The sequence below is a fragment of the Miniopterus schreibersii genome, assembly GCF_964146895.1.
Source record: "Miniopterus schreibersii genome assembly, chromosome: 20".
NCBI classification, from domain to species: Eukaryota; Metazoa; Chordata; class Mammalia; order Chiroptera; family Miniopteridae; genus Miniopterus; species Miniopterus schreibersii.
The window spans coordinates 16,433,350-16,457,436 of record NC_138122.1 but is presented as its reverse complement, the minus strand read 5'-3'; the positions used below and the strand labels follow the sequence as shown (position 1 = coordinate 16,457,436).

Genomic DNA, 24,087 nt, shown 5'->3' with positions numbered 1-24,087 from the left:
GTCATACATTTTTAAATTTTGACTATCTCTGTGGCCTTGAAAACATTTGTGCCTTAATCTTAGCTCCACTCACCCATTGGGGACATTCATTAGATTGGTTCACAGGTGCCATTTGAAGTGAGCTTTACTTCTTGTTATAGATGGCTTTGTGAATGCTTCAGACTAAAGAGTCACAACCTTTGGGAAATGTGATGAATTTAGAGGGGAGAAGATGCTTATACATTCCCTGCAAAAGGTTCTTTGGTGGCGGCATGGGGGGAAGACGTGCCAACATAGCTTGTTTGTCTTTTGCTCTGCAATTCTGCAGGTGCTGGATCATGATGTCTCAAAGGAAGAGCCAGTCACCTTTCATTTCCTGGCCAAGTTTTATCCTGAGAATGCTGAGGAGGAGCTGGTCCAGGAGATCACGCAACATTTATTCTTCTTGCAGGTACAGTAGTCCGTGCTGTGCCCTAGTTATGGGAAAGCTCGCTCAGGCGTGGTTGCAGAGGCAGCCTGCACGAACCCCCGGAGCTGACCGGAAGAGCCGCACATTGCGAGAGTGTTTCACCTCCGGAAAGTCAGTCCTTTTGGATCCGTAATGGAAAACATCTTCAGAATAAAACTAGATTTGAGTGATGACAATTGGTGTCAGATAAAATTGCTAAAGTGTGATGGTGAAGTAGCTACCTGATTTGAAACCTCTGGAGATAGATCTGGTTTTCTTCTCACTAACTTGAAATCAAGTACCCAATAGTTGCAAAGGAAGCCGAAAGAGAGTCTTATAAAGAATTGTCCTCCCAGAAGTTCAAAATCTGTTCTCATTGAGACAGGACTTCAGAACTCCAGTGACACCTGGTTAATCCCACACATGTGGAGCTTCAAACACCGTGCTCTGTGCTACTCTTTGCCTCTAATTGTCTTGTTTCTCCCTTACTGCCTCATAGATTACACGCCCCTTAAAGGCCAGGCTCACTGAGTGCCCAGTAGGCATTCCACAAGTAATCTCTCAACCACACTGAAGAAATGAGGAGATCCATAATTAATTATGGGTTCAGAGATAGCTAGTTGACCGTCTGAGGGCACAGTGAGGGGCAGGTTAGTGTGAGGCTGGAAACCTTGTCTGTTTTGCTCGCATCCTTACTGCTTGATCAGAGCGCTTCCCCTGTTTTCATGGTTAGTTACAGTGATTGGCGCCAGAGCTGCTCATGTGCCTGAAGGTGCCCACTGTCAGTAATGGAAAAGATTGCAGCAGGGGCGTTAATTGCATGATTTCCCAGAAGTAGATGGATAGTCTGTCATGTATTCCAGGCTCAAAAATTAGTTCGAGCCTCAAGTTATTGCATTCAGGAAATATTAAGTTAAATGTAATAAACTCCCCCAAATAGTTTTTTACAAAAAAAAGTTTGCCAAAAAAAAGGTGTGGATGTGTGTACACACACACACACACGTGTACACATATATACATACATACTTTCCCATCCCAACTTTTTCTGCTCAAAGGGAATTCCTTTCAGTTTTTCTATAGTGTGGCTTTTTTCCCCTTTGAAAATAAACCAAGGGATTAGGAAGTCACACTGCTTTGAATGAAACCATATAATGATCTCCTAGATCCCACAGTGTCCTAGTGTAGAGATGGCTTTTTTGTAAGCGCTTGGATGCAGTGTCCGGTCCTCATGTGCCTTTGGCTTAATTTTCCCTCACACTGAAATGTTCGAGCGTTTTCGTGGCTGAACAAGGCAAAATTTACTACTCGTATGAATCTGGTGACTGTTGACATCTGTGAAAAGAGAGTTGGCTTTCCCGTTGTGTCTACTTTGGTGTGCCCCCACTTCATGTGGCTCTCTTGCCTTTATGTCTGCACCATTCTAAGAAATTAAATGCAATGAGATATGTTAATTCAACATTATGGCTTAAGAATTGTATTTCCCGGACCTCACATGTACTTAGAAGTTTAATCGATCACACTTTATTGCTTCCTTTTTCCTTAGAGCAGTCATATTGAAAGTGATGGTTTTTTTCCGCAGTCATAACTCAGTGGCCTTGCTGACTTTTATCTTGTGTGAAGACTTAAAAGTAGACTCCATTTCCTCTAGTGCTGCGTGCTCTCAGCAGGGGCCGAGGCTGCAATCACCATCAGAGCTGCTCCTGACACTTCTCAAGTTCACAGCTCTCCTCTGTCACAGCCCAGATGTTATTCTCTGTTTTAACCATGAAGACTGCTTTTCCTCTTCAGCATCTGATGGTGAACAGAAGAGATAAGGGGTTTTCCCGCATGGCTGTCTTACCAATAACTTCTCGGTGCCTGAACTCCCAACCTGTCTGCGGCAAGAAAAAAAATGGTACCCCTTGTCAGAAAATCATTAACAGGCTGGTTTGGCAGGCAGCCCTCGTTAGAACACCCTGCAGCTATCCACTGTGCCCAGCCTGCACAGCTCACTTCTGCACTCACGGTGTCTTGTCTCCCTTGTTGCCCTTTTCAGGTAAAGAAGCAGATCTTAGATGAAAAGATCTACTGCCCTCCTGAGGCTTCTGTGCTGCTGGCTTCTTACGCTGTCCAGGCCAAGGTAGGCTCAAGGAAGAAAAATCCATTTTTCCTGGGCATTAACATGTCACAGGTTGCTCCAGTGGTCTGTTTCTTGGGATTTTCTAGACTCAGAGAGACTTTTCCCAACAAGTGAGAGGGAACTGGGGGAACCAAGTATCACTGTCTTCTATGTAATCTTGTGAGTGTATGTGTGTTTACAAATAAGTGTATAGCTTGATAAACGTCCTTTGTAATCTCATTGTGCACATGTGGTTCCTGACATTTACTGAACCAACCTCTCTTTTTATTAACTAGGAAAAATGGACTTATGATCTCCAGTTTGGGCCAACATGGCCTTTGGGCCAGGTTCTCATTGCAAACTCATCTTCTGAGGACCAACAGCCCTGTTCTATGGGGACCTCCCCATACCCTAGAGAGCGCCCCACTTCACCCACCCCTGAGGCATGCCACCTTGCTTATGGGTGGGCACTGAGCCCAGCTGAGCTGTCTGGTTAGCAGAAAGGCCTTCCCAGAGAAATCATAGCACATTGAGAATGGCAGGAAAGGAAGCCCAGTGGTCTTGTGTTTTTGTCCTGCCAGTTTTTATACGACCAATTACAGGGTCAGCCCAGGGTGTGTAATGTCCCACAGATTTCCACTTCAGTCACATGCCACTTTCTCTTGGTCCCTCTGCTCGCTCACTACCTTTCACTGCAGCATGTGAAGTCCCAGCATTAGGACACCTTGATTACTTCTGTGGTTTTGTGTCATCTTTGGTTATTTCTTCCTTTTTAGCTGGAGGTGCCCATAAGGCCATTTCCATGTAGAGTTACAAAAATTAGTAAGACCCTTTAACTACTTAACCTACTTTTTTGGGTAGCTTAATGCAATTTCAGATCAAAGTCAGGAAGTAACTGGCCTGTCATTTGGAGGGAGAAAAAAGTCTGTACGAGCTAGTCAGACCCAAAGAAGCCCCAGAGTCATTTGATGACTCGTAATCATTTGATGACTGGTGTAATGGGTGCTGAATGGGGGGGTGTTGACGCTGTCACAATGCAGGCACTAATGCAAGTATCTGCCCTCAGTGATTTGTCCAAGGTCATTCAGGCAATCTTGGAGTAAAGCTAAAGGCAGAAGGCATGGCTTTGGGATTACATTTTGTGCCTCCCCTATTCCACTGCCCAGAAAAATGAGTAATTGAAAAAAACAGAAAAATTGGCCTTGATTCAACTAAAACATATGCTTCCTTTTATGCTTTGATTAAGAATATTAATAACAGGAAAAATGTGTCCTTTCAATCAGTATCACCCTGACAGTGATGAAGCAGTCATTGTCACTCTCATTAAAGCCGAGCACTTCCTGGCCCGGAACTGAGTTCCTTTTTAGCACGCTTTCTCCCCAGCTGAGAGGAGACCCAGGCTCTCAAGGACACTACCTCTCTTTGAAGGGCTTTGTCTCAAAGGCTACATTCTCTTTACATGGGTTTTGGGCCACAAATTCAAAGACCACCTGTGGGAGAGAAAGAAAAAACTTGTCTGGGAACCAGCAGATGTTTGCTTAAACAGATTTCACTGTAGGAAAGCCCTACTAATTTGGGTCCTACTAATTTAGAGATGAAAGTGATTCACGGAGCGCATATGTGGCTCATATGGAGGAGAATGCTCTGTTTTTTCCGGTATAAATTCTCAGGATCTCACAAATAAAGCTAATCTATGACTTCAAGTCTGCATTTGGGAGACTAAGGATTATTATAACATGCTCCCACTTTCCAGGACTGCTGGCTAATATTAAAAGGATACCTCTGATTACAATATTAAAAAGATCTTACATGCCTGTAGTGTTTCACAGTTTTACAAAGTGTTATAACATGAATATTCCTTGTGATACTCAGTGTAGTCTGCTGTAAGCCTGGGCTTGAAAGTATTATGCCTGTTTTATAGATGACAAATCTAAGACTCAGAAAGGAGTAATAATTTGTCTAACGTCACAATACTTTATATTAATTCTTTTTTAAAAAAAATGGAATTTGTAGCCCACTTCTCAGGGGGCAGGATTTGAAGTAGAAAGGAACTAGAAACTGGAACCAGGATGAGAAACCTGGTGTCTGAGTGCCTGACTCAGTGCTTTGCTCTTGCCCCTCACTGTCTGTGCTTGAGGGAGGTCTGTAGGCAGCACGCACTGCCATTCAGTAAATCCCAGTCCCAGATTCATTTATATGGTCAGATTAGTCCAAACTTTTCAGTAAACTATACGGTTCCTTCCATTATGCTCAGTTTGTTTACTTCCACAACCTTTCCAAAACAGAAAGGAACTTTAGAAGTGTGGAGGGGAAAGGGAATTGAGCTCATTAACACATGGAATGTAATTATCCACAAATGTATTCATTACAGTGTTTTAGCTGTTTGAATGATATAGACACAGTTAATTCCGAAGCATAAAGAAACAATTACCCTCAAAGTATAAATACAAATATTAATCATATGGTTCAGTTAACAAGAACCACATTTCTTGGTTGGAGTTTGAGTTACATTTGAATCAAAAGTATGGGCTGGTTTTTGGGTTCACAGCAAACTATCTTGCAATGTTTTAAGCCACCTGTTGGATTTCGTATTGACAATTTGGTGTTTGAAATGTGTTCTAATTAAAAATAACTTTGGGAGAAAGTGGTATATAGTTTATCAGTTTTGCAGTGCTGGCCTGCAGACTCCTAGTGTTCAGAGATAAGAATGGTGGGAGAGGAGAATGATTGTTTCTTAGTAAGTATTCTTTGATACAAATTAGGGGCAGAGTGCCAAAAGGCAGTTAAGAAGTTATGTGTAAGGTATACATAGAGTGGCAAGAGATGAAGCTGGAGATGTCTGCAGGGGGCCAGATCCTAAAAGGTCTTAACTTTGTCCGGTGGGCGATGAAGAGCTAGTGAAGGGTTTATATTTTAGATAGATTTTGGTGGCTTTGTGAAAGACATATTGGAAGGAGAGGGAGACTGTTTAGCAGACTCTGGTGGTCCTCCTGGTGAGAGACCGTGAATGAGTTTCACACCTCAGGCGGTCATGAGTTGGAAGGGAGGAGGCTGACTTAAAAAAATTCAGGAGGTAAAGGTTGATATAAATGATGCTATGCTCTTCCTATCTTTTTTGTATATCCTTTATAAAATGGTATTTTTCCCACTCAACATTGACTTTAAGATGTGTCCGTGTATAATGTATAGATTTAGCTCATTGATTCTAACCACTGTATGGTAACCTCTGATGAATAAACCTAGTTTATTTATCCATCCCCCTCTGAGGAAGAGATAGGTTTAGTTTCTACTGTTTCCTTATTAGAAACAGTGCTTTACTGAAAATCCTTTTATGTGATTCCTTGTATAAATGTGCAAAAGCTTTCTCCCCTTAAGGTAGATTTTTAGAAGTAGAATTGCATAAATATCCCTGAATAAAAAGAACTCTTATGTTTGTAAGAAAAAGCAGAAAAATGGGCACAGGGTATGAGTGACAGGCACTTTAAAGAAGAGAACACGAGAGTGATCAGTAAATACAAAAAGATGCTCAATCTCACTAGCAATCAAGAGAAAGAAAAATTAGAGCAACAATAGGTAACATTCCAAACCCATAAGATTGACAAGGATTACTAAATCAATAGAAGCAACAGGAACATTGTTTAAGCGCGTTTAGTGCTGGAAGGGACTGAATGGGCGGAATCTCTGTAGCGTAGTGATGGGTGAGGTAGGGGCTGGTCAGGTGAGGAGACCCCCCCACCCAGTCCCTGAAAGTCCACTTCTGGGTGACTCTACCCCAGAGGGACTCCTGTACAATATGCCCTTTTCACTGACAACTACCAGAACAGATAGACCATCTCATTTTTAAAAACTACCTTTCATAAATAGGAGGGACTCTGGATTGTTTAAATATCTCCTTATTGGTAGACATTTGGGTTTGCTTTTCCCTTCTAGATGGACGTAGCAAACACCCTTGATCATGAACATATGAACAGTATTTCTCTGATAGATACCAAGAAATGGCAAAACTGGGTTGAAGGATAGGACATTTAAAATTTAAATAATGCTAAGTGAGAGAAGCTGGACACAAAAGGCTGCATATTGTGTGATTCCATTTATATGAAATGTCCACCATAGGCAAATTCATAGGGACAAAAAGTACATTTAGTGGTAGCCGGGGGAAGGAAGGGGGCAATTAGGACTTACTGCTAATCAGTATGGGATTTCTTTTTGGGGTGATAGAAACATTCTGGAATAGATAGTGGTGATAGTTGCACAACATTCTGAATATATTGTAAACCACTAAATTATATGCTTCACATGGTGAATTGTATGCACGTAAATTCTATCTCAATTAAAAAAATAGATCTAGCCAAATTGCCCTCCAGTCGAACTTCTAAGAACAGAGTGTGTTAATATCTGTTTTCCCCATCCTCATGGATGCGATCAGTCTTTTACATTTTTGCTAATCTGACAGAAAAAATAGATTCTTTTAAGTTTTTATTTCCTTGCTTACCACTGGGGCTGAGCATCTTTTCATAGATTTACTTTCCTCTGTACGCAAGTGTTTATAACCCGCCTGTTTTTTCTACTTGATTATCTTTTTCTAGTTGATTTATAGGAGCTCCGTTCATGATTGGTATTAACCTTTTATCTTCTTTTTATGTGTCAGACTGTCAGTCTTTTTCTTTTTATGTTTTGAGTGACTTTTAGAATGGCTTCACCACTATTATTATATACATGCTCTTCTATATTTTGTCCCGGTATTTTGCTGGGTTTTCATTTATGGTTTAAGTCTTTAATCCATCTGTATTTTAGTGACTGATGTGTGGTAGGGATCCAATTATTTATGCTGTGTATGTATTGATTAAATCTTTATGTTTTGTGAAGTCCTGTTCAGCGCATTTGGTCTAATTTTCCATACATTCAGGCAGAGGAAAGTATTTAACATCCAGAAGGATATTAAATATCTGTTTAACATGAGAATTGACTCCAAGAATCCCATAAATGGTGAACTCCTATCTCAAATTTAAATTCAGTTGGTTTATATCAGTGGTGGATCCAGGTTTTGTGGGGCCTGAAGTTGATATAACCGAAGGAGTTTTTTCAACACAAGAATACAAATTATGAGTATAAAGTTAGGTGCAGAGACTTGAAACCCCAACATCACTGGCTTCACAGAAAATTCAGCCCTGGTTGTATAATCAGAATGCTTTTGTGCAGAAAAGGCTGAGAGCAGCCATCTCTGTGGTGTGGTATGACTTCCTTTTATAATCACCAACTGCCACAACTTAAGGATTGTCTGCCCTTGTTTTTTAAAGAGACGTTGAAGAGCCACCTCATACATCAAGGTGGCTTTAATGTTGTAAGTGGAGTGAGTCCAGCGGCAGGTCCTTTCAGCTGGGTCTTTGCTGTCTCTGCATTACTCAGATGTAACCTGTTTGATCCGGGGAGTAGCTGGGAGCTCAGCATGATAATGTGGATCGTTAATCTTACAAGCCTTTGGAACCTGAATTTACAACTTGAACTTTGCATATCTGCTTACTTTTGCATTAGAGCTTGAGAGGCTTGCAAATGCAACCAACAAGGCTTTCTTTAGCATCCCACCCCTTTGAAACTCAGAGAGGCAGCCAGTGACGAGTGTCATTATAAACAATGGAGAGGTTAATGATGATACGGACGGTAGCTGAGAGCCAGTTGCTACGGAGATGCTTGCCCGATTGTCTTACTTCGTCGTCGTCACCTGCCATGAGTCAGGCGTTACTGTGGCCCTTGCTTTCCAGATGAGGAAGCTGAGGTTTAGAGAGGGTGCCTTGCTCAAGGCTTCCGGAGGATACTCTGCAGTCCCCACTTCAAAATCCTCTAAGACCAGCACTCTCACCTGACAAATTAGAAAACACTCAGAGAGGTGACACAACTTGAGTTTTTATCATTTAACATCAGGATGTGTTGAGTGCTGTGTGTCAACTGTAGTTTTTCAACGTTATGGCTATTATTTCATTTAATCCCAGTAAGAGCCCTACAAGTGCCCAGCTGGTGTAGTTCAGAGGTTGAGCACCGACCTAGGATCCAGGAGATGGCGGTTCGATTCCCGGTCAGGGCACATGCCTGGGTTGCGGTATCGATCCCCAGCCGGGGGCGTGCAGGAGGCAGCTGATCAATGACTCTCATCATTGATGTTTCTCTCTCTCTTTTCCTTTCTCTGAAATCAATAAAGACATATTTAAAAAAAAAAAAAAGAGTCCTACAAGATACTGTTATCACCCCCATTTTACAGACAAGAAAACGGAGACACAGGTTTTCCAAGGTCACAGCTAATAAGTGAAAGAGCTGGGATTGAACCTTAAGCAGCTGCCTCCAAAGCCAGGCTCCTACCTGGACTCTGCAGCAGCCTCCCAAGACAGTACCGTTAAAGCTCAGAGTTATTGACTTATTACATCCCCAGGCCTTTCAGAGATCAAGACAAACCAGGTTCTTTCAAATGGAGAAATGCCTAGATGGGGTTATAAAATCTGTGGCATATTTTAAATGTTTAAATTTGACAGATTAATTCCATTAACACTAAAAAAAAAAGCAATACCATTCTATTCCTAAGATAATTATGAGATTCATAAGAAATCTTAATTCATGAGGCTTTTTATAGTAAGGTGGTGTGGGAATGAGGCATGATTTAAAGTTGCTGACTAACATCTTTCAATCCCATGTCTGTCAGTCATTTGGTGTATGACTTCATTTGGAAAACACACAGGGGTCCAATGTAAGGCTCTTTGGGAATGACAGGGTGGGCCATGCCCTGACCCAATTTAGTGGTATATAGAGCCAACAGCTTATGCTTGAGCTTTCTTTATTTTCCAATGTTGGTGGCTAAAAGGATAAATGTTTATAGAAGATTCTACTAAAACACCAAGCTTTGTTGGTTTGGTCCAAAGGAAAGCCACTGAATGCTGATTGACAAGAGATGGGCTTTGATTTTGTATTTTCTATGTTTTATAGTTTGTTTCTGTTTTAAAATTCCATCATTTTTTATTTCCTGGTCAGACTTAAGTTTCCTAAGAAAGAAAGGGACTATTTTTCTTAAATCAGAAAATAAATCTCCAAGTTATTATCCTGGGAGAATACATTAAAATGCAGGGCCCATTTCTGGCCCTACCAGGGACTTGCTCTGCAGCTTTAGGAAAGCCAGTTAACCTTTTGCTCGTTTCTTTGTCTGAATGACAAATATGAATGACAGTGCTGGTATCACATTTTTCCAAAGCATTTTTCAGAGCTTTGAATGAAAGTATTAAAAATATTGTCAGCATTTTTCCCAGCTCCCAGCTCCTAGCTAGCAATTGGCTCCAATTACCAGCCACTTAGAAGCATTTGAAGGTAAGGCTCTTATCACACCTTGCTAATCACAACTTTCACAGTTGTGTTTGGTTGTTTCATTTCAAAAGCTAATGTTTTGGTAGTGACTGCTTTCTTTGCCGGTTAGAAAACACAGCTCCCTTTCCATACAAATGTCACATTTTTATTAGCACATCACCCATAGGGATTATGCAACTCTGTTTATAGACATAATCAGCTTTGTATTTTCATCCAAGGATAACAAACTAGCAAGGTTGAAATCTTGACTTGTCATCGGGATTGAATTGCTCCCTGGAGCTGAGAGGGAATTGAGACAGTCTAGCCGTTCAGAAATGACAGTTGTCTTTTGAATCCCAATTGCTTGCTCCCCCTTTCTTCTCTTTCTAGTATGGTGACTACGACCCCTCTGTTCACAAGCGGGGATTTTTGGCCCAAGAGGAATTGCTTCCAAAAAGGGTAAGAAATCAAATTCCTTGCTTGGGAAGACATACAGATGTGTGGTCTGCAAGAAAGCTAACCAGACTTGATGGAAGTAACGTGGCAAGAACGTTATTATAAATATTTTGTAATCAATCTTGAGTAAAGAGTATGGAATCTCTGTTAAGAATATTAAAAAGCAAAGGTTCATGGAATTAGTTTGGGGTTGCCAGAACAAGCATGGCCTGCAGATGGTCTTTTCTTTAAAGGTGGGTGAGCGTCAGTGATTCCCAAGGAGTGTGGAGCTGTTAGCAGCTGCGCGGGGTGGATAGAGCAGATGAGTTAGGGGTGGGCATTGTAGTTTTTAATCCCTGGAGTTGTTCATCTTGTTCATTAGCCACAGAAGCAGGCCCTCCCTCCCTTTTGCTGCCTCTGATTTTATAGCTCCGCTCATCCGTCACGTGTAATAAAGGCCTGCTCCTCACCTTCCCCTGACTTTCCCTGCTCCTGGCGAAGGCAGCCGCGCACACAGCCTGGCCCAGCTGCCGGCCCCAGACTAGTGAGCAGGGCTCCTGACGGCGGTCCTCCTTCTGGGGCGTACCACCCAGGAAAGAGGGGCCCCTGCCTGGGCCAGGGTGTGCACCTGGGTGCAGCTTCCCGAGTTGTGACTCAAACTGAATGGTGCTTGTTTACACGCCCACCCTTGCATGTGACTGTCTCCCTGTATGCGGCTTTTTAAAAATAGCTGTGCTGTTTTGTCAAAATGATGCGTAATTATAAAAATGGCAAACAATACCAAAAATTCCTTTGTGTGTGGGTTTTTTATTTTGCTCTTTGTGTGTGGGTTTTTTATTTGGCAGGTAATAAATCTATACCAAATGACTCCAGAAATGTGGGAGGAGAGAATTACAGCCTGGTACGCAGAGCACCGGGGCCGAGCCAGGTGAGACTGCTTCATTTTTGGTTTACATTTCTTTATGGGTTTGTTTTTTGGTGTTTTTTTAAAGAACTACAAAATTAGGACATGCTTGTTGAACAAAGTGCATTCATTACTAAAGTGTATAAAAGAAAAGAGAGAGCTGGGAGGAATGCTAGTGGTGTTCAGTGTTGTATGTATCCCTTTCCCAGTGCTTGCGGGCACGGTATCTACTACCTGTCAGGACGTACAGACCTGTATTCGTTGGTACTTTAGTTTCATTTTAAGAATTCTATTCTATAGACATCCCATAGCTTTTGCGTCCATTTCTTTACTGATGGCGTTTGAGTAGCTATAGGTTTTTCACTTTTACAAAACGTCCTGCAGTGTATCCCATCTTATATCGTTATGTAATGGTGTGAATAGTTCTGCCCATAGATTCTTTAGAAGAGTTGCTGAGTCAAAGGATGTATTTTGAGTTTTGACAGGTGCCACCAAATTGCCCTCCAAAAATGTCGTTCCTGTCTACATGCCTGTTGACAGTGTATGCGAGTGTCTCCACCCCCCATTCTCTCCCCAGCACTCATTTTTATCAATCTAATTTTTATACTCTAAAAGGTAAAAAATTGTATCTTAAATATTAATCAGTATTTTCCTTATCACTTTAGGAACTGATCATTTTTTTCATTCACTTTAACTTTTTTTCTCTCCGAATTAACTTCCTATCAACATACTTTTTTTAACTTTTAAGAAAGTATAACATGCATATTTTTGGCATTCTCTCAGGTTGAATTTTTAAAATTCATTTGAGAGCATTTTGAGATCAGAGTGAGAGAAGGTGGCAAGGTCATAGGGAGACTTGTGTGAAACATTTCAATATATACTGTACGTATTGGGGAGTTTTTTGGGTTTTTTTTTACAAGTCATTGCTGCTTCAAGAGCTTACTTTAAATTTGACTTATAACTTAGAAGTAGGTGACCTGGCTTTGGTTTTACAGCCTACGTAGCTCTTGCTCTAACCTCCAGCAAACACCCAAAGAAAGAAAATCGGGAAGGTAGCCCCCAGGTAGCTTGCAGAGAGTTGTTTCCTTACCAAAACCTTCTTGGTGAAGAAAGGACATAATCAGATAAAGCAACAACTTAAATAAAAATCGAATATTCCAGTCCATTAGAGGGGAGAAGGTAGCGTACCACATGCTTTTCTTGAATCAGGGTTAGAGACAAGTGTCACTATTTCCAAGGGCGAAGCGTGGAATAGAAGCCAAGAGACACTAATGAATGTGTTCTCTTGTTTTTATGGGGATGGGAAATTCTGCTTGACCTTGTTGTGTTGAATAGACTCAGGGTTAGGAGGGGCTTCGCTGGCATCTTCCCTGGCTCGCGTCTTCTGGCAGGTTTGAACGCTCAGCTTGGCATGCACCTGCCCTCCAGTTTTATCGCCCTCCAGTGACAGTGTCTTTCATTTTCCCCACAGGGACGAAGCTGAAATGGAATATTTGAAGATAGCTCAGGACCTGGAGATGTATGGCGTGAACTACTTTGCAATCCGGGTATGTTGAAGCTTCTCCAAGTTCGCTGTATATAAACAGAGACTGAACCAGGGACAGGCTGCTAAGATGGGTTACTTTCTCATTCAGATTCTAGACTCTTGAACGGTTCAGTGGTAAAGGGAAGAGAAGAGGAGAGGGTCTTATAGCCTCTTTTTCTATTTTTGGACTTCAATTAGATCCTAGGTAATTGTCAGTTGAGCCTCAGTGGGGCACTGGGCTGGTCCTGCACTGAGCAGAAACCTGTTTGAATGCTTGAGTGTAACATCTGATTATTTCTGGCTCCGTGAGATCTGGGCCCTCAGAGAGCACCTGTAAGTACTTTCTTCCCCAAGGGCACAAGGATAGTGAAGCTGCTGTTATATATTACTGATTTGTTTGGGTGTGGACTCTTGCTCTCGCTAGCAGGCTAATTGGTTTTTTATTCAGACCATTAATAGTCCACTGTCCTCTGGGAACCTATTGCTTCTGCATCAGAATGGCATTTGCTTTCAGTCTGGGGTTGGCCTTTCCTGCCAGCTAGATGCAGGGTGGAGGCAGCTCCTTCTAAAAGAATCCATAAGAATTTGCTCACGTATTTCATTGCTAGCTCCAAAACTATAGATGAGTACACGTTAAAACAACCATCACAGTATGGTTTGCTTTCCTTTCTGGGGTACCTATAAATTTTATATTGCAATTGGGTACATTGGAACACATTTAAAATATTCTAGGGTAGCTGTCTACCTGATTTGTTTTCTAAATACAGATTTTTAAAATGGATTACTTTGCTTAAAATGAGGCACACTGACAACTTATGTCATATAGTAAACAAGTGCCTAAAATATTTTCCATAATAATGAAGAAAGTTATTTTCTAAAGTTTATTAATCTGTATTTGCTAATTGTTTGGTTTCTCTAGGCTCAGACTAATTTAACTCATTTCTGTGGTTTTGTCAACATAATTCCTCTTGCTCCATTAGTGCCCACCACCTAGATTCTAGAAAGTGTTTTATAATCCTTGAAAAACAGTTTCTTATAGCAGTCAGATATTGTTTTGTGTATGTGGTTTCTTATTTATGCAACAGACAAAGCTAATGGGTAGTTTAGTCTTTTGTGTTAAAGTTGCTGAATTCACCATCAAGTAAGGAACATATATGTACTTAAAACAATTTAAAAGGGGCTGCTTGAGTCTCTATCTCGCTCTGTTTGAAATGGTGGAGTCATGATGACAGGAGGCAGAGGGTGGAATGCTTTTTTTTTTAAAAAAAAGAAAGCTAAACTAAATAGTCAGAAACATAATAAAATATCTCATTTTCCAAAATGTACCATAGATTTTAAAAGTACAAAGCCTCACTTGTGTTAATATAGTATGTAGTTTTCCGAGCTTTGCAGATGAGCAGAGGAGCCTCTCTCACAGTTTGGTAATCACACCTGACTTCAGGGTGTTAGAAAGAGAAAATTCATCTTGGAGCGCGCACTTCTCCATATGACACCTGCTGTTCAGTTGCTGCTTCTCATCACGGGCCAAGCACCTTCTCAGTTTGCAGATCTGTTTTCCTGCCCTTGAGTCTTAGGTTTGTCTCCTTGTTGTTAGCAAGGGGTCACATGCTTTAGGTCCTTGTGCAGGGAGCGTCCTTCTACCGTCATACAAAGGCCAGATCACAGCACAGGCAGACGGACCTGCATCACGAGGATGTGGCCTCTAGGTTCAGCTGGGTCAGTGACATGGGGCCCAGGGGCTTGCCCTCTGACTGCTGACCAGGACTGCCATCAGAGGTATAGCATATGTATAGTCAGTCAGTTAAATTTTTAAACAGCCTTATTAAGGTATAATTTGTATATAATTCATTTTGATACATTTTTCCAACATTTTATTATAAAAAATTCCAAACATACAGGAAGGTTGAAAGAATTTTACAGTTAATACCCCATATAAACCCACTGAGTAGATTCTACAATTAACATTTTACTATCCTTGCTTTATCACACTCAGATACATTTTAACACATAATAAGACCATCTGATCCCAGTACTTAGAATTTTCTTTCTGGTAGTCCATCTTTTCTATTAACATAAGAAATTATTAATCCTACAGGTTTTAATTTTACATCTATGGTAACCTGCTTATTTAATTAGAGGTTAACAGGGCTCAGGTTGCTGCTACTTTAGCCACTGAGCCAGTGGCAGGATCCTCCAGTTGTCACTCTACAGGACACGTGAGTCACAAGAACAGTATAGTTTTGCCTCCACGTGTCCCAATTCAGGAAGCCAGAGGCCCTCTGGGTTACAAGATGGCTGTGAGTTCTGTTGGGACCTGTTGAAACTTGTCATAGGTAACATCGTGTGCCAGGCCTTTTGGGAAGTTGAGCAAAACCTCAAGCCTCAGCTAGACTGATGGTGGCTGTTCTTTGTTGAATCTGCAGAATAAAAAGGGCACAGAGCTGCTGCTTGGAGTAGATGCCCTGGGGCTTCACATCTATGACCCTGAGAACAGACTGACCCCCAAGATCTCTTTCCCGTGGAATGAAATCCGAAACATCTCGTACAGCGACAAGGAGGTAGGACGCGTCTGTGGCACAGATGCGCCAGTGGCCCAGCAGAAGGTCTTTCCCCATCTCTCCTCCTTGCTCAAGCGTCCCCAGCCACTCTTTTCCTGTTATCAGAAAAATCATTTCATTCCCAGGCTTTGGGTTTTCGGTTGTTGATTTTTATAGTGTTTACCAAACAGTATCAGCACCCTATTTTCAAATAGCATCACTAATAGAGGCTGGGAAGCTCAGCCTGTCAGGACTAAACTCCAAAGGGCAGTAAGCAAACCCAAATGAAGCCTTTTCTTATTATGTGGCATTCTATTTCTGGTGAGAAAGTCTCTTTGTATTTTAAGTGTGGTATATATTAACCCTTTCTCTGTGTCCAGTGCTTGAGACGTGTGTGTGTGTGTGTGTGTGTGTGTGTGTGTGTGTGAAAACAATGATATAAATAATGATATCAGGCTAACCTGCTTAGAAGAGTTTGGGAATAATTAAGTTTAAATTACTTAGATAAACATTCTAAATTAGAATTCAAATATTTCTATACAGGATGGTGACCTTTCCCAAGCGCTATAATCCTACATTTGTTTGTTTGTTCACTCATTCATTCTTTGTTAATTTTAAAGGAATTTTGAGCATCTGCTTTGGGTTAGGTTTCATAGGGGAAACAAAGATGCAGAAAATTCTCTTAGCCCTTGAGGAAGTTACAGTGATGTCATGATTGGGCTGCAGTGAGTGTGAGGGACTGACGACAAAGGCGATGGTGACCTAGTGCTTTTCCACGTACAAGCACTTTCACCTTGACTCACTCAGTCCTCACAGGAACACTGCACTGAGAGTAGGGGCCGTGTTTTGGTTATCTGTGTCACATCGCAGGAAGCAGAGACGTAGAGAGATCAAGTAACCTGTGTCTGGGGAGTGGAATTGCAGGGGTTGAGCTCCAGGTTCCCTGAAGCCACATCACAGGGCACCAGGCAGACGAGAGCAGGCCCGTTCAGTGCTCAGCGACATAACTGGCCCCCTCACAGCCAGGATGCCGAGTGTGGAGTGAGGAGCTGGAGGCTCATGTTGCCTGCAGAGCCCCCTCCCCTAGGTAGAGTTCCTGTTTTCTCTCTCCCGGCAGCAGCTCGAGGGAAAGGAACACCAGGCCCCTGGATTCTAATACATGGTTGCGATCTGCTTGGCCATGTTTGATGAGACAGATTGAGCTGCTTAACTCAAAACATTCTGGCTTTCAAATTTGTGTAAGTAGCCCAGGAGATGAGCATTTAGGGCTTTATTTTTTTAAGTACTTAAGTTGAAAGCTCCCCATGACTTAAAGCAGTAGGTGTGCCATGGTATGGTATTTTTCATTTCTAATTTTATGAAGTCTGTTTACTGCACAGCCACAAATTAGTGTGCTAAAGGCTCCCAAAACACTCGTTCTTCCAGAACCCAAGGATCAAAGTCTCCCTTAGTGTGGCCCGACATTAAGCTCTAATATACCCTCTCCGGGGGCGAGGCACCATCCTTTTCCGTCATGTCAATAACATGCTGTAATAGGACCCCCAAGCTGACTTGACATAATAGGAAGTAGTCTTAGTAGTTATGTATGACAGCCCTGCTGTCAAAACAGAAATGTTGGTTTATTTTAAGTGATTCATTGATTCTCTGTGCGGCCCTGGCATGGCACAGAGCCTGCGGTTTCCCCCTACTTGTGGTTTCCCGCTGGCAGCTCTGGGATTTGACAGCAAGGCCAAAAATAAGCTCACAAAATTCACAAATAGCCGCCTACACAATAGCAGTACCGCTTCTAAGTTAACTTGACCAAGAACTAAACAAAGGATTATTTTCTGTCCTCATTGTGCTAACCCCTTGTTGGACAATATAACATGAGAAAGAAATACACAAGAATATATCTTTCCAAATGTATTTGTCTGCGTAGCAGGTGTTTCTTGGGAATGGATATCCGTTTTTTAAAGGCACCTTTGAAGCCTAGGATCTGTCTGGTCTCATCAAGAATGGTTGAAAAGAGCGGTTGCCGTTTTCTTTTGTGTGCTGCCCTGCTTAGTGGGCTGGCCCTGGGTTCTCCCGCCCTATCTTCCACATTCATCTTTCTCTCCCCTCTGATTTCAGGAGCCACGATTCCCTCTTCCACTACAGTCTATCTGTCTTCACGCTTTACAGTATTCCTTCTGTTATCAGCTTTCATCTGATAATCCCCGTGTTCAGAAATCTGAAGTGACTCCCTGTATGCTGTCACATCGAATCTAAACCCCTCTGACTGCCTACTCCCACCCCACTCCTGCCTTCCTCCCAGTCTGAGCCTGCGGTATCGTCTTCGTCATCAAAGAGCTAATTACGTCACACACACACACTGCTCATGTGCCCATCTTTGACTTATCTGTATTGCTTTCCTTGTATAGAATGTCCTTCCATCCTATCTTTTAATTTCTCTGTCATATGCTTCACCAGCTTAAGTTCCCTCCTACTTATGGTAGATCTCCTCTGAATCCCCCAGGACATTTGTGATTTGTGCCCCCCCCCCCCCCCAGTGAGGCACTAATATATGATGTAATTTCTTGAGTACTTGACTGTTGTTAGTCTAGTTCCACTAGGATGTGAGCCTCTTAAAGTCAGGCAGTGATTCAGACTCTGGCGAGGCCCTCCCAGCGTTAGCCTGAAGCTTGGGCTGTCAAGGGTTTATATTTCAGGTTTCTAAGCTGAGAGCACACCTTCCAGGATCCTGAACTCCCATAGCCCTAGACTTGGTGTCCTCAGACGCTTATAATTCACTGTCATTTAGTGCCCGGGCACCAAGAAGCCAGGACAAGGCACAGCCTTGTGCTGGATCTTTGCCAGGGTGGTTGCTGCTTTTGTAGAATTCCCCCGTTGGTGGTTAGCATTCTAGGCCATCAAACCGAAACTGCTGTTTTCTGCTTTCTTCTTTCAGTTCACTATTAAACCATTGGATAAGAAAATCGATGTCTTCAAGTTTAACTCCTCAAAGCTTCGTGTTAATAAGCTGGTAAGTGGAGATCCTGGTTTTTATTCCTGTTAGCTATAGTTTTTCTGAGAAATTGAACGCCCTTTTTGAAAGAATATCAGTGACATCTTGGAACATGCTTTTCTGATAGGCCTTGAAAAACTCTTCTCATCGAAAAGTTGAACCTAAATTCTATGATGAACATTTTTTAAAAATTATTTTTACTGAACTACTCCATATATAAAAAAGGATAAGTATAATGTATATATATGTTATAAAGAATGACAAAAATAAACACCTATGCACCCACTACCCAGCTTTAAGAAATACCCCCCAATACTATTGAAACCACTCATTAGCTAGTCTCCCCCTCTCTCCCCCTCAGGGCGATCATTATCCTCAGCTATATGCTCATTGCTCTTGCTTCTCATCAGAACTTTATTTTTGTGACAAAAGGAATATACTAGCAAGTTTTGTATAAGTGCTTGCAACTGTATTCTCTGTCACTACCTTTTTACAACTACCTGTTGTCCCAGCCTGACCTGCTGGGTGAGCTTTCCTGTCCTCCCCACCTGCAGAGCCACGTCTGGACTCGGCAGAGTGAGGTGCAGCCAGAAGACCTGCTAAAGGGTCTTCTGTTTCCCTCTTCACTTGTGGTTTCTGTCCCCTGGCACACTTGGGCACCTTCAGTTTGCTGACTCCAGAGCCGAGAGCACTAGAGGCCACCAGCAGGGCTGTGGTGCTTCGCTCCACACTCTCCTCTTGAGGCTCCCTGCTGCCCTCAAGGGCCCTCAGACCAAGATGCCGCAGCGCCCGCGAGCTGTAAGCAGTGGAGTAAACGTGCGGGTTTAACGTTTCTCCTGCTTCCACGGCCACAGATTCTCCAGCTGTGTATTGGGAACCATGACCTGTTTATGAGGAGGAGGAAGGCCGATTCTTTGGAAGTTCAACAGATGAAAGCCCAGGCCAGGGAGGAGAAAGCCAGGAAACAGGTGAGCGAGACCATGTTGGGGGTGCTGTTACCCCCTGGTGATCCTGGCCCGGGGAGTAAGGAGTGGTTATGGGCTAGCCAGAGTCCTTTGGTCCTGGATGATGCGTACTCTTATTTTATCTCTTTTGGATCTTTCTTGGCTGATGCCCAGCTGGTGGGGTGTCAGCTCTGAAATTGAGGAATAAATTCTAATAGCATATCTAAAAGCAACGTCTCTAATTATTTCTCCACTTAAGTGAAGTGGGGAGAAACGGCCAAGCCTGCATGTACCCACCATTCATCCATCTCTCGTCCATCTAGCTAAGCTTTCCTTTTGCCTGCCTGTCTCCTTTGCTCGGCCTTCTCCCTTTCTAATTAGATGGTGATGGAATGCACGGCAGCATTTCAGGGCTGCTGCTGGAATGCTAATTAGCCTCTGGCTGCACTTCCCACTGTCCGTCAGCCCGTGCTGCACATCACCCACCACGGGAGGTGCCGGCAATGCCTATCAGCAGACTGGACGGTGTATCATTTTCTACTCGTAGACCTTTTCGACTCACCAAAATCCACACAACTAATCTGAGCCTCACTGCTGAGAATATTAATTGTGGTTTTGGACGAACTACTAGATAGAGTAGCAGCAGCTGCAGTCGGATGCCCTCAGGACTTGCAGGCTCGAAGGTGTAATAATTAGTCTGTGTGCAGCTGTCTCTGATTTGGGTACTCCTTCGAGGCTGGCTCCCAGCCCTGAGATTCAGAATGAAACGCCCAGTTGGATCCAGTGCTTTCAACGCTCCATCTCTGCTTTCTGAGGTGGCAGGCCATAGATGTGCTCTTTGGGATGCTTTGGGAGGGGAGGGGGTAGGGTGGGTTTTGTTGGAGAAAGAAATGCTCCTGAGCCAGCTCAGTGTCATAGTGGCAACTTTCAAAAGAGCTGCCTCTGACCTCTTTTTCAGCAGCGCAAAGCTTAGAAGTGAGAGATCTATAAATGACAAGGACTGTGTAGGCCTCCGGGCTGTGGCAGAGAATAGTATGAACACACCCCAGACCTGCGCTGCCCGTGGAACAGCAGGGGCATGTCCCTGGCATCTGGTAACTGCAGGTCAGGGGCTCCATGCCCCCTGTACAGACAGTGACCTTGGAACCAGCTGTGAAACTTAGTGTGTGACCCGAGTGAATGACTTAACTTCCAGACCTGTTTTCTCATCTGTCACATGGAGCTAATGATACCTCTTGTCTGTCTCAGATCAGAGGACATATTGAACCTGAAAGTATAGCTTAAACCACTTTGCAAACGGGAGGTCCCTTATTATGGGGGTGGAGGCCTCAGGGCAAGTGCAGTGCTGGGAATGGAAGGGGATTGCAAATAATGGACATAGTTATCCACCTAATGGAAATCGTAACATGATGGAAATTAGAGAACAAATTGGCCAGGCTTTTCATTGACCCGTCAGAGGAAGGTTGGGGAAAAACTTGCAGGATTTTATTGCTTGTCTTTGCATTAGTCCTTCGAGGTGCAATGTACTTTCCCTTTTTTTGGCTTAGTATTTAGAAAAAGCAGCAGTCTTAGAAATCTTGTTGAAGCAAGAAGCAATTAAATGTGCTTTAATTATTTAAGGAAGAAAATAGTGCAGTGGTCACTTCTGGCTTCTGCCTCCTGGATTCAGTGAGTGCTGTAGGATCACAGAGAGCCGTACTTGTCCTGTGCTCACTTGCCTTATTAAGCTCTGCATGTGGCCCAATTAATACGGTGATCCAGAAGGCAAGGGAGGTGGCAGCGGCTTTGTGCTGGTGCCTTAAGGACTGGGGTGGGGGGGGCTGTGCTCCCTGCCTGGCTCCCTCCTGTCACAGGCCTGGCTCAGGAGGGGCCTCTGCGTGAGGCTGTGGGAGTCTGCTGGGGCTGCCGCAGCTCCCCCTGTGAAATACAATGTGTGAACTATTGATGCATCACACAGAATGATTCCATCTTCTCCCTGGATCAGAGGCAAGAGTGGAGCTATTGTTGATGAAATTAGAGGTGTGGGAGGGGTCTGTGGAGATAGAAATGGTGAGATGGCTCAGCTAACCAGACGAGAAAGCCATCTGTTTCCAGGGCTCCATCTCAGGGAGAAGGAACCTGCGTTGTGTCCTGTCAGCCACAGGACAGAGCCATGTGGGGCCTCCTAACAAAAAGGGGCTTTGGCGAGGTAGCTGTTTCAGCGCGCGGTGTGTGAGAATGCCTCCTTCCATCCAGGTGGAGACCTGACTTGGCTTTTTGTTGTTGGTTTGTTTACCACTAGATGTTTTTTCAAGGAGCACAGTTCTCACCTCTACAGCTTGTTTAGAAGGACAGAGAGTGGTGGATGATAAGAATGACACTGGCTACCAGAAAAGTCTCCCAAATCTGGATCCTGGGCATTCTTGGGTCCCTTGTGGCACCGTAGGTTGTGAGTCCCGTGACTCAGTGACTGTTCTCGTCCCCCATAGATGGAGCGGCAGCGCCTTGCCCGAGAGAAGCAGATGAGGGAGGAGGCTGAGCGCACGAGGGATGAGTTGGAGAGGAGGCTGCTGCAGATGAAAGAAGAAGCAACAATGGCCAACGAAGCACTGGTGATTTCCGAGGAGTCTGGTCCCAGGAGGCTAGACCTCCCGAGCACCACAAATTAGCGACATTTGCTTTGACATTTCAGCTTAAAAAAAAAAAATCAGTGCCTTTTCTCTCCACCTGTGCTGGCAGAAGCAGATTTAGGCTGAGTTCATATGCAGACAGATTCCCTCACCCTGGGGTGCCTTTAAAGCAGGGCCTCTCAGCTGCAGTACCACTGACATTGGGGCCAGATTGTCCTTCATGGTGGATGTGTCCTGCCATTGAAGGACATTTAGCAGTAGCCCTAGTCTCTACCCATTAGATGTTGGTTGGTAGCACCACCTTACCCTTCATTTGTGACCATAAAAAATGTCTCCAGGTATTGTTACATGTTCCTGGTGGCAAAGTCTACACTGGTTTGGAACCGATTTAAAGGGAAGGGACAGAGTTAAGTTGGTTTTCTCCCTCAGAAGCCTCAGTTCAGTGGAGACTCAAAAAAGGTGCTTTCTTGTTGCTCCCCATGAAGGGGCCTTCTGAAAAGGTGAGGGGTGTGGCTTGTCATCTATTGCCAGGGCATTATCTGAGGGGATGCTCAGTGGCAGGGCCCCAAGGAACCCGAGGCTCTGGTTCTTGCTGACCCGAGTGTCTGAGCTCAGATGTGGTGGGATGACAGGCGTGGGGTCCCCACTCCCACTGAATGCCCTCTCCTCTCCAGATGCGCTCTGAGGAGACAGCTGACCTACTGGCGGAAAAGGCCCAGATCACTGAGGAGGAGGCAAAACTCCTGGCACAGAAGGCTGCAGAGGCTGAGCAGGAAATGCAGCGCATCAAGGCCACCGCCATTCGGACAGAGGAAGAGAAGCGCCTGATGGAGCAGAAGGTGCTGGAGGCCGAGGTGCTGGCACTGAAGATGGCTGAGGAGTCAGAGAGGAGGTCAGAGGCGGGGTGGGGGCCTCGGCACTGGGGCCCAGGCGGGGGCTGCTCAGTACTAACCCTGCCCTGAGGCAGAGCTTGACTGCAGCCACCCTCAGGGTGCTCAGTGTTCTGGGGAAGGGGACAGGCTTCTTCTTTGCTAGGTTGGTGGGGTCTGGTGTTTAATCCAATTGTGGGGCTGGAGCTCTTGGAAGGGACACGGGTACACAGTTCTCTCACTGAGTGGACCTCTGGTCATGCTTGTGCCTTTGTGATAAGCCCTTGTCCCTCTGATACCGTGTTCGCAGGAAAACCATCGAGCACGTCCTCAGACTGCTTTTAGCTGAGGAGATATAAAGAGGCTCTTCTTACATTTCAAAAATGTGCTCCTTTTCCCTGCTCTTCCAGTTCAGATTTACCAGTTGAAGTAAACAATACCCAGGAATGTTGCCCTTGGCTTGGAAGTTCTGATTTCATGTAAATGTCCCACCCACCCTGCACCATCCTTGTTTGTCTCATCTGGTGCCATCCTCAGGACAAACCCAGGTCCCCCTTCTCCAGGGGAGTAAGGGGGAGAGGAGGTCTCTTTCCTCCACCTGTCATCTTCTATAGAGGTGACGGCTCCTCCTTTTGTTGTAGGGCCAAGGAGGCTGATCAGCTGAAGCAGGACCTGCAGGAAGCCCGGGAGGCAGAGCGAAGAGCCAAGGCAAAGCTCCTGGAAATCACCACCAAGCCCACGTACCCGGTGAGCCTGGGCAGGGGCTGCCAGGACCTGGTCACCTTTCCTTCTCTCCAGCCCTTTGCTTCACCTGGCGGTGCCTCAGGATGGCTGTTCAGGCAAACGCATGGCTCAGCAAGTGATGCAGAGAGCCTGCAGTTAGGGTCTGGGCAGACCGCCTGGGCTGCCATTTGGCCTTGGACTAGCCAGTCACCTCTCTGGTTGCCAAGATAACAAGCAACAGGGCCTTTTACAGCTCTGAAATGTTTTTCTTATTCCAAGTAATATAGTCCCAAATTATTCTCAAGAGAACTTGCTTTCTAGCCTCTTAGAGCCAAACTGAATGCAATTTTCAGCTATCAGTGTGTGCTGTACACACCATAATTGTAGTTCTGGGCAGGATACCCTGCATACCTCATATGCACCACTGCCGTGCAAGACCCAGCTTCCAAGAACCAGCTTCCAAACTCAATTTTGGGACGGGGAGGCAGACTTCAATTAAATAGGGTCACAAAAGGAACAGAGAAGCCTCTTTTTTCCCCCCTCTGTGCATTCAGTTCAGAATGCTCTCCTGTTTTCTTCCATATTATAATACCAGGCAGATGGGGAGTCTTTATACAGGCAGGGTGCACGGGTGCCTAGAGGAGAACTTAGCCCCAGCCTGGAGGGGCAGGAGGGGCTCAGGATGGTGGCTGAGCTGACTCTTGAAGGGTGAG

General features: G+C 44.1%; 1 protein-coding gene across 4 annotated transcripts in view; it reads left to right on the top strand.

Annotated features, from left to right (window-relative positions):
- Positions 1-24,087, top strand: part of NF2 (NF2, moesin-ezrin-radixin like (MERLIN) tumor suppressor) — a gene marked incomplete at its 3' end in the record, with an annotated part of 61,182 nt that overhangs the window by 19,871 nt on the left and 17,224 nt on the right. For all 4 annotated transcript variants that reach the window (XM_081122966.1, XM_081122965.1, XM_081122968.1 and 1 more), the window contains exons 3-13: positions 308-430; positions 2,463-2,546; positions 10,236-10,304; positions 11,126-11,208; positions 12,656-12,731; positions 15,133-15,267; positions 18,173-18,247; positions 19,084-19,197; positions 21,642-21,764; positions 22,457-22,674; positions 23,293-23,398. In XM_081122966.1, the coding sequence (XP_080979092.1) occupies positions 308-430; positions 2,463-2,546; positions 10,236-10,304; positions 11,126-11,208; positions 12,656-12,731; positions 15,133-15,267; positions 18,173-18,247; positions 19,084-19,197; positions 21,642-21,764; positions 22,457-22,674; positions 23,293-23,398 (1,206 nt within the window). The remainder of the gene's footprint in view (positions 1-307; positions 431-2,462; positions 2,547-10,235; positions 10,305-11,125; positions 11,209-12,655; positions 12,732-15,132; positions 15,268-18,172; positions 18,248-19,083; positions 19,198-21,641; positions 21,765-22,456; positions 22,675-23,292; positions 23,399-24,087) is intronic.